The 11,037-nt window shown below is 42.0% G+C and overlaps 1 protein-coding gene across 1 annotated transcript; it reads left to right on the plus strand.

Annotated features, from left to right (window-relative positions):
* The first annotated feature begins 278 nt into the window (after nt 1-278).
* Nucleotides 279-8,246, plus strand: LOC147880203 (mitochondrial pyruvate carrier 1). Its single transcript, XM_087370918.1, has 4 exons — nt 279-501; nt 6,213-6,267; nt 7,383-7,518; nt 7,678-8,246. Exons 1-4 carry the CDS (start codon nt 412-414, stop codon nt 7,712-7,714), a joined length of 318 nt encoding a protein of 105 aa, XP_087227044.1. The 5' UTR covers nt 279-411; the 3' UTR covers nt 7,715-8,246.
* The last annotated feature ends 2,791 nt before the right edge of the window (nt 8,247-11,037 follow it).

Consider the following 11,037-nt stretch of genomic DNA (forward strand, 5'->3'; position numbering starts at 1 on the left):
TCTCTCTCTCTCACACACACACACACACACACACACACGTGTTTTGTGTGTGTGTGTGTGTGTGTATGCACATGCACACATGGATGCATGCATGTGAGTGCCAGGTTGGTTATAACGGACACTTTCGATGTGTGTAGCCATGCAGCGACTGCAAGAGTTTCTGCAACCCATACATACATATACATGTATCACATGCACATGAAAGTGGTTGCTCGAATTTTTCTCATAAATTAAGACTCGAATTTTTCTCATAAATTAAGACTTTCCTTGTTCGAATGAGGTCTTCAGATCCGTGCCACAATTGGCTCCTTAACATGAGGAACCTTCAACCATTACCCCATTCTTCCTTGAGCAATTCTTTCACGCCCATTCCCCCTTTCTCTCGGTTCTCATCGCTCCGTCCCAGAAGACATGGCTTTCAGAGCCTTCCTCAACAGCCCCGTCGGTCCCAAGACAACGCATTTTTGGGGCCCTGTCGCCAATTGGGGTTTCGTCGCCGCTGTAAGTCCCATTTCCCGTCTCAAGCTCTCAACATTTCAGATATCCAGGTTTTGAAACAAGACTTTCTTCCTTATATTTCTCCATAGTGTCAAATTTTGGCCTGTTTTTACCTATTCTGGGCCTTCGATGAGGTGTTGCTTTATCATGGATCTACCTCAGAATGCTGCGCGTCTCTGCCACGTTTCATTATAATTATGCTATGGTTCGATTAACAGGGGCTTAGGCAACAGCTTTGCGATCTGGTAGGTTAAACGTTGCGTTGACGCGTGCGTTTTGCCGTGCTCTTGATTTGTAGAGTCTAATTATCGGGATACTCATTGCATTTTTTAGGATTTTGTACTTAGCATTGAGAAGGGCATGCTGTTGATTTACCTAGGATTGATTTGACTATTTTCAATTTCCGTTTAATCAAATTTTCAGCGCGCAGAGCCCCATAACCGTCGCCTGGAAAAATATTGTTCTACAACATCCTGATTTTGGTCAAAGTTTTCACTTAGTACATTCGACATGATTGTTGTAATATTCCGTCTTCTTCCATGGATAATGTATGCATTTATTCTATTATACAACTTGACTGCATCTGAGGCGCACGCTTAACAGGCTAGATTTTGTCCAGCAAATCATTGCAGAGAGACGCTGGATTTTAAAGCTTGTCACTTTAATATTTATCAAAGTTGCTTCACAGCATGCACTGAACTTGTGTTATAGGATTTGGATTGGGACCCTTAGATGCTCTAGGAATGTCTAGTCAAGGTACTGAAAGGAGGTTATGCTACTCTGCAAGTAGTCTGCCATCAGTGTAAAGCTGCCAAAGGATCACTTTTCTACACCTTGATGTGATAGTTGCAGTATCAGCAAATGTATCTTTTACGAACACTTTCTAAACTCTCAGCTTGTCGTTGATTCACTAGCTAATCCAAAATCACAGGCACTGGCATCCCGAATATCCACCCAGCCTATCTCATGGATCACATGTACAAAAGATACGTAATTCAATTTCTTTTCATGCATATCCACAAGCCCTCAGTTCCCTAGATGGTTCCTTCTGCCACATGTCATAATTCTAGACCTTTAGCTTGGTACACCATTTACCCCTCTCTTGGGGCACAATTAAAACATTTGCCCCTTGGCATTATTACACATTTAGGTGCACCCTAGGACTGAGCACTCAGAACCACCTAGTCGATGCCAATACACCCTCACCTAGGACCTTGGCAGTTACTTCCCTTGACCATTTTATTTACGCACATAAAATATTACAAAAGTCGGTCATCTAAGAGAAAATGCCCACCGATCTTTCCGAGGTCATGCTATCTCGGCTAGAGCATAACAGTATCATTGCCGGTGGCGGGGATGTACTATTGACGAGGCTTGTCATATCCATGTTCATAGCAATGTTCAAGAGGGGCTCCTTGTTGTACCTCTACTTTTCCTTGGCATTAAGGAAACTACCATATTTTCCATCCAAATGGTATTAAGGAAACTGCCATAGCCTGTGTGGTCCTGGTACTTCTTATTGAGTGGGCCTTTGGTCCTTGACCTTGCTCATGAGCTCAAACTCCTGAGTGAGGGTAGAGAAGGTGATGGGATGGATGTAGAGAAAGGAGAAAAATAGTGGAAAGGAGTGGCAGGAAGGGGGAAGCTGTTGGTGAGTAGGGAAAATGAGAGAGAGAGATAGAAAGAGAGAGAGAGGGAGATAGGGAGGTGGGAAGTGGGAAGCAGGAGGAAGTCTTAGATTCGATAAGGAGTTGACATCAAAACGTCCTGCACAATGAAGGAAATAGGACTCATTATCTCCTTTTTAGCCCTTTGAATTCGCATTCGCTTTTGCATGCTGTGGCTGTCACACATGGGTTCCAGAACAGCAAAGTGCTGTTTATCAGCCTGACAAAAGATGTGGAGACACAGATGCACACAATCTCCTTCTCTGGAACCAGATACCTCCTATATTCATCTGCATACTTTTTTTGTTTGGCTTGGATATCTTGCATATTTCTTTTTAGCTATTTGTAGAAGAACTGTAACAGTGAGATAGCCTAACTCAATCTCTCATCTGCTCACTAATATCTGAACTGAGAATAAAGCACTCAAAACACAATTGGAACTGTGGAGTGAGTGTGAGAATCAGAGGGACAGAATATAGTGGGCCTCCGCAGAGGGGAAAATAATAACGGAACAATAACTCGCCCTGAGTGCTGAATACAACTGTAAAGAACTGAAGAACTAAATACTGCATGGAGGGGATGAACCCTCACTACGAAAGAGAACTAGAGACTGCTGTACCGGACTGAACCAGCTGAGGGCTAACTGAAGGAGGGCTGGAAGGGGCTGCTGGGCTGCTTTTTACTCTCCTGCCCTGATCTTGCTCCTTGAAGCCGCTGTTGCTGAGGGCTTGAGCACTAGAAGACTTGGATGAAGAATGAGGCCAACGGGGCTGCCTTATATAGGCTTTTAGAGCAGATTGACTGACCCTGGTCGGCTGATCAACACATACCGTTGACCAAGTTAGTCAAAAGTCAACTCCAACAAATAGTCAACGTGTCGACTTTTTGACCAAAAAGTCAACTATAAGTTTTTTGACATGTGCTGTATTCTTAGGCTGCCTGGCAGTATTTGATGGCATTGCAGCCTGTAGGCATGACAAGAACTTCCATGCATTCCAAGTCATCTCGTTTGTACTGTTTTTTCACAGCCATGTCTGAAATTGTGGAAAGCATCCTGATCTTGCTTCCATACATTGCTTCAAATGGGCTCATCCCAATAAATAAATGCTTGGTATTATTGTAGCAAAGTTCAGCAAGCCCAAGTCATTTATCCCAAGACCTTTGAGTGTTATGGCAGAAATGTCTCAATTATTACTCCACCCATTTGGTCACTCTCTCCATCAGCCTTAGGATGGTATGTTATGCTTAGGATGGTATGTTATGCTAGGAGTGCGTATGGTGCCCACGACTACAAGCAATTCCTGCCAAAAATGACCCATAAAATTTGCATCCTTGCCACTGACAATCTCTTGAGGAAATCCAGATACTTGAAAACATGATCAACGAACTGCCAAGCAACCTGCGATGCTGAATAGCATGTCTTGGTAGGGATGAAATGGGCTCTACAAGGGCAACCCAGTGATGAAGTCCATAGCTATGTGTGTCCATGGAATGGGTAGTTTTAATTTTGCTGTCTACTTTATTTTGTAGCATGGCAAACATTCAGTAACATATTGCACCACAGACCCTCCCAAAAGAAGCTCTGCTTTATCCTTTCATAGGTCTTTGCGATGCTTGTATGTCCTGCCATACCATAGGGGATGAATGCATCTCCCTTGGGCCTTAACACCAATATTCCATAGTGCCATTGTGGAACCAAATAAATTCTGTCCTGAAACCACAAGAAGCCATTGTGCAAATTTAAATTTAGGATAATCTTGACATGAGGGGTTTTGTGAGTCTGAAAATACGGTTGCTGCCCTCTAATTCTGCACATGCTCCTCTTTTATGCCATGTATTCAATCTTGGTAAATAGTGGAGACAGCAGACAATATGCAAGCCCACTCTAAACAAGGCATTTGCAACCACATTTTATTTTCCTTTTTTGTATGTTATGACTATATTGAACTCAACCACCTCTATTGCTTGGCTGACAAGCTGGGCTGCTAAGAAAGTATTTGAGTGTCCTGTGTTCAGTCTTGACTTTTACTGTGAAAAATCAGGCATACCAACACACGGACACAAGTCAATGCAAATTTCAGATCTTCAAAACAGCATGTTCTTTTGATGACCAAAAGAAAGCATCATAATGTGTGTGCGCGCGCGTGTGTGTGTGTGTACTTTCTGTGGGAGTCACATTAGCCAAACGACGAATAGCCCCTTCCAGATGTTTGAGATGCCCGCACAGTCACGAGACTGTTCCGCACTTGCTCTGGCATTGTCCTCAGTCATGTTCTTTCCTTGATTGAATTTCCCAACATTTGTGTCTCAGATTCCCTGATCTACCTTTGGAAATTCTTCTGGATATTTGGGAGACTTGCACCCAATACTCTCTTCTATTTTATTGGGTCAAATTTTGGGCATTGTGGACACTTTGGACACAGCGGAATCGTGCTTTCTTGGGTCATCAGTCTTTTCAGCCCTATTCTTTTTCCACTGCGTCACTCCGACAGTCTATATTTGACAGCTGTCATGAGGGTGACGTGGATCATTCTGACATGGATGTGTTTTCTCCTTTTTTTTATTTCTTCGTGATATGCTCCACACTGGAGTCTATCCTCCATGTACATTAATGTTTTCTTAATTTAATAGACAGTGGTTTTATATTTTAAAGAAAGTGTGTGTGTGTGTGCTGTGAAAGGTTTTTTCCCAGTGTAGAATTGTGTGTATAGAACATTGAAACTGGCGAAGGGTGAAGGGGAGAGAAGCTAACACCAGAACTGCACACATATTCATCCCTTTTCCAAAACTCCGCCATCTTTCTGTACAATCCTCCCCCTTCTTTCCGTTCCCATTCCCCTTTTCAACTTCTTTCTCTGAAATTCTCTCCCTTGCCACCTCATCCACTCGATCCTTCTTTACTTTTACTTATTTACATTACACCTTAGCCTTTTAACCTCCTAACCAATCTACCCCCTATGAGAACACGACCACCTCCAACACACATTTAACTACACAATTCCTCCTAAACACCTCCAATTTTCAGGATTTTGATCACATCTTGAAACCCAAGGTTCCCCATCTTCCCCTAGACTCCATAGGAAAATGGTTATTTTGTCATTACAAGAAAAATGGTTATCATTAGGAAGAGGGGTTGTCATTACAAGGAAAATTGCTATTTCTTTAATTAATAGACATCAGAATATTATTACATTATGTGCCAATTTGATGGTGTGACATATGTTTGTGTTTATGATGAATGCTGACCGACATTATGGCGGTGGATCATTTGAGTAGATAGGGCCCGTCGAACTGGAGCCACTGCTTTAGGCAGCAACAAATTTGTACGTGTAACACTTATTTTATTAATGAAATAAAAAGAGTCATACATTAGGCGCCTAGGTGGGGATATATACACATTGGAGTGCAATTTTATAAGGTCCAAGCCTTAAGGGGGGAACCTTAGTGATTTAATTGGGCTAGTATATCCCAATTCAGTAAATGGGGTGGTACGAAGAGGTGTGAGCCTCTTCATGTCTCATCCTATTGCTTCTTGTTCACATTCACTCACCTCACCCATATCCACTTCGCACACACGTTGCATATGCTGTATGCTTGAGCAAGAGTCAACATAATACTAGTCTGGAGCGCTCTTCACCATTGGAGGATCGTATTCAACGTTCATTGGAGTGCGCTCTTCCCCATAGGAAGGCCGTATGCAGCGTCCATTTCTCTATCCCTACACACTTCTTTGCTGTGTAACATAAGAAAAACAAACAGTATTCCGAAGCACTCATGAAAGAGAGAGGACTTTGCATTTCAGGGGCTACAACTTCACATAGAGTGCCTGTTTGCATAAACAAAAATTTATTGTAACATGTCAAGGTGGTATTTGAGTGTATACAGAAGCATGAAGTGGAAGACTTATTTTGGCTTTTACTGCATATAGCATGTAGCTCTTGGGTTGCTACTATTTGGGAGACTTGATGACTCCTAGTTCAGGTGGATTTTAAGTTTTTCAAACGGTATACCAGGTTGTGTCTTTGATATTGTGTCTCTATTTGACAGGGCTTGGTTGATACACAAAAGCCACCTGAAGTTATATCCGGCAACATGACTTCTGGTAATCTTGCTACATACATTGTTGGGGGTGTGCAGCTTTTGACATTCTTCCTGCGCTTGTGACTAGATTGTTTGGATGTACTATTCTGTTGCGTTAGAAAGAGAGGTACTTATTGATAATTTTCAAGAAAATACCACATAAGTGGCTGAAACTGCTGTTCTCATGTCACTTGTAGGGGGAGAAAAAGGGTAGACTATTTGATCAGATTGATCTGAAATGTTTGGAATTGACGATTATAGGCTATAGATTTGGAATATTTTCGTGAGGATCATTTAAATCCAAAAGCTTGATCCTTGTTTGTTATTAGTGGGAGGGCCCATTGATTTATGATGAACTTATTGAAATCCTGCTGTGTTCAACTAGACATGTGCCTATCAAAAGGCTGCCTATAGATAGATATTTTAGTAGAATGGTCATTCCATGATACGGCTGCCTTTCTGACCTCTAAATTATTGCATAGCTTAGGTAGTGGTAAGTAGATCTCAGGTCTGTGCACATTAAACTTTATGTTAAGAGCATCACCATGTATGGCTTCTCTCAGTAAAGCTTGGTATTTTGCATTTTTGAGGCCTGGATAGGAGGGTTTGACAGACGGCTTGTGTCCTGAGCGTGTGTGCATTGTTATGTGGAAGGGATGTTTGGGTGTTTTGCGTCGTCCAAATTTCTTTGTTGGAGATCAACTCACTCTTTATTTTTGTCATCAGGGTAATTGTTATGTGACACTGATAGGAATGATAATGTAGTCTTTCTTTCTAAACGTTCTAAGAGAATTACTTGTCTGGTGCCATGCTTTGATACTTCTGAGTTGTGGATCAATGGTATTAGTCTGTTTCTATGATTTGACTCAGCCACAAGCTCATTTTAGGCTTGTACAGGTCTTTTTTAGTTTGGTTGGTAGATGCATCGGTATGGGTCTTTGTATGTTTTGGATCTTGTACTTATTATTTCCTGCTCAAAAAAATGACAACTATTGAAGCATTGTCTGTGTTGAAGGCATTGGAACCATGTGAGGACATTCTTGAGCTCACATTGTACAATCTTTGTAACTGGGCAAAAGATTGCCCAGAGATACTATTTGAAAAAATGCTGAACTAAAGCTCTGATGTCTTTGGCAGTGATGTGTGTGTACTCTGCTCTATTTATGAGGTTTGCGTGGATGGTCCAGCCTCGCAATTATCTACTTCTGACTTGCCATGCAGCAAACGAGAGTGTACAGTTATATCAGTTATCTCGATGGGCATCGTACAATGGGTATGCTGCACCCCAAATCCTAAAATTCGAAGGATTTTATACAAGCTATTGTTTCTTCTTTTTTGGGCATTTTTTTTTGTCCTTGGTATTGGTGTGAAGCTGTTAGTTAGGATGGATGCACCTGTTGCAAGGCATTCATTATCTTTTATCTTGTTGCAGACTTATTTCAGGAGATGCAAAGCCTGTTAAAGAGTGATGTGGCACCACAAAGAGAATTGCTTCTTTCTTCTTAAAGATTGCACAAAGCTCCTCAGTTGGAGCACTTTCTATGTATCTTTACTTTATTGCTAGATTACTATTTCTTCACATTATTGATTAAGTTGGTTCAAGACATGAAATGTTTTCTTCCCCTTTTTTGAAGACAACATTATCCACCCGAGCTTGTCACTCTTTATTCAAGCTCAGAAGTTGAGTGGGAATCTGAGGCCCACAGCACAGATAGGGCTGTCGGTAGCAGCAATCAAGCATAAATTTTTAAGATGGATTATGTGCACTTATGCATTGTACCTGACAACCATTGTCTTATTGCAGCTACCTAAATTACTAATATATCAGGCATCTGTTTGTCGTTTTTGGGTATGTCCAGCTGGGGCTCTCATTAAGCTTAGAAATTGAGTGGAAATCCGAGGGGCCCACCACAGGTAGGCCATTGAAGCAGCAATCAAGCATGAATTGAGGAGAGATTGCTTGCACTCACTTTCTGCACTGTACCATTGCAGCTACACGAATGGCTGATGACATCAGCATCTGATCATCCTTTTTGCGTCATGTCCAGCAGGGGTTCTCAGATATCTGGATCTCAGCTTGCTTGTACCAAGCTTAAGTAGTATACACACTGTAAAAGGACCTGGACTGAGAGAGAGAGAGAGAGAGAGAGAGATGTATTTTCATGTCCATTGGAGGCTGCATACAACCTACAAGCATACAGGCTGCTACAGGTATTCTATCTTAAGTGGTGCTTTGCCGTATCTGCTAGATCGTCTAAGCAATTTTTTGCATAGATGCTCGTGTGGGAGAGGCTAAAACGAAATCGTATAATCTTCAGAAGCAGTTGTAGAATAAGAGAATGTGTCCGGACTATTAGCCTTCTCCTTTAGTGCTAGCCTTTGTCATGGCTGAGTCTGCCCGTCACCTCCAGTGTGCCGACAGAAATTCAGTACAAAGACCTTTGTATAAATGGATGCTCAAGTATGTGTGGGTGTGTGGATTTGTATTTGTGAGAGCATATATTTATGCTATGGTCTACACCCACTGTTGGGTGCTGATAACGTCAATGGGGATGTCATAGTAGCTAGTCCCTGCTATGCATGATGGAGTTTATGGTTGTCAACCTTATGAGTGACTGCCATGAGATTGAAAATGCAATAGGTTTTGTGCATATGTTTATAGTTGGTCTACACCCACTGTTGGGCGCCGAGGACATCAGTGGGGATGTCATAGTAGTTAGTCCCTGCTATGCGTGATGGAGTTTATGGTTTTCAACCTTATGAGTGACAATCATGAGATTGAAACTGCAATATGTGTTGTGTTTTTAGAGGATGAGTTTGGGCATATTCCTGGATTCATCTAGATATATAATGACCTACTGTCTTGTGACCTACTGCAGATGCAAGCAGCAAGGCTCATTGTTTTACATAAGCTAAAGGTTGAGAGCCTAGTAAAACTGTCTTATGACAGCCTGTCCTTCCCTGTACATGCCTAACCTTCTCCAGTTTGCTTGGCCTTCGTATTATCTGCCTTGGCGTGAGTTCAGCTTCCAGTGTTTCATTTGCAGAAGTACCTTGATCATGTCCTTTCTGTGCTAGATGTGATGTATGCATGGTTGTTTTGATGGGTCTTTCATATCTCACATATACCTTTCATATCCAATGTGATTTCATGGACCACCTTTGCAATCGATTCGGAATTCTTCCTACGTTTCAAGCCTTGCTTTCAAAACCTTGGAGCTTTATCTTTTTCGTTTTTAAGTTTTCAACAGAACTAGGTTTGCGGAAGGCCAAAAAGCCTATGAGACCTTGAAATTTGTAATCATCATGAGAGTACACTCCCTATTGGGGGAACTAGAGGTGTATACTGATGAAATATGAACTGCAGAAGAGAAACTCCGTGCGTCGGGAGAAATTCTTGTCATATGCTGTTATGACTCCTATATCATGTCTCGGCATGAGTGACCTGATCTCTATGTGGGACTGATTGGATCCCATCTTGAGTTGCGATATCTCTGAAATGTGTCTGAAATCTGCTGGGATGTCCTTTGGTAGGCACTCCATTTTGGTAATAAACTCTTTAGTGTTGCGCACTGGAGGATCCATCAGTGATAGACTCTCAAAAGCCATTGTCATGGCCAATCTCATGCCTTCCCACTCGGCACTTCATAGCGTCCTGTATGTAGTAAAGATCTCCCACTAAAAGCTCCAACTGAGTGTGGTCGATAGAATTCCATCAAATTTTTGTGCCCAATGTCAGATTTCGTTTTTGATGTTGGTTACCTTCCTGTGTTGGCTTGTCGCCCAGCTGTGTAGGCTGCCCTACAGCAGCTCATCAATTATGCATTACACAGCTTGTTTGGACTACAGTGGCAGCAGCTGGTAAGGGGGGATTTTTTTGGACAGCTATGGGTGGCCGCGGAGCATTGTCAAGGTGACCAGCAGCAGCAGTAATGGGTGGGAATGAAGCAACGGCAGATGCAACCAGTGGCAATAGCACAAGCAGCTTCAGCACAGCAGCGACCAAGCAGCGGGCGGCAGTAGAGTGGGACAGGATAAAAGGAGGTTCACAAGTAGGGGAGCTTAAAGGAAAGGACCACACTGAAGGATGATGTTGATTCAAGGCTCTAGGGAATCGACTTCCACGATTGGAGGATTGTGCCATTGTGAGGAGGGTGACCCAAATTCAGTCACGTGTATGCAGAGTCTATTTGGTTACTGTAGAAGGGTTGCTTATTTGGTTGCTCAGATGATTTCCAGGAGCTATGTCTACAAAGAAAGGTTTGGTGGAGGTTTCGGGGTAGGTGGTTCCAAGAACTCCGGTGGAGGCGGTGGGATTGGTGGAGGTGCTCCGGCACCTACGGTCACTGTTCATATGACAACCACGCCTTCTTCGACAATTCCAAATTTTGGAGATATCAAGAAGTTGGACGGGACAAAACATTTTAGATTATTACCATCAACACTCCAATACTTAAATAAACTCATGAAACATAGTGCACATACATTTAATATGTCACGTAGAACTTGAAATTTAAATCATATTACTAATTTCTAAATCAAAAAATTAATAAAACATCCTTGAAGATTCAAGGGTCAATAATAATATTTCAGATAATTGATGTCACTCGACAAGAGGTTCAATTTTCAAAGCTGAAATGATGCTAATAGATACTCCAATGTTGATGAAACGAATTGCAAAGGCCTTTTTATTAAAATCATATGATTTTGACGAATGCAAGTTTAGTTTCGAAACTTCTTTGATGTTTTGAGGCTCCCCTAAATGCATTTCTTGGAGCTCATAGGGCAAGGA

This window comes from Dipteris shenzhenensis, chromosome 32 (assembly GCF_047967505.1).
Source record: "Dipteris shenzhenensis isolate YYH24624 ecotype China chromosome 32, Dip_SZ_1.0, whole genome shotgun sequence".
NCBI lineage: Eukaryota > Viridiplantae > Streptophyta > Polypodiopsida > Gleicheniales > Dipteridaceae > Dipteris > Dipteris shenzhenensis.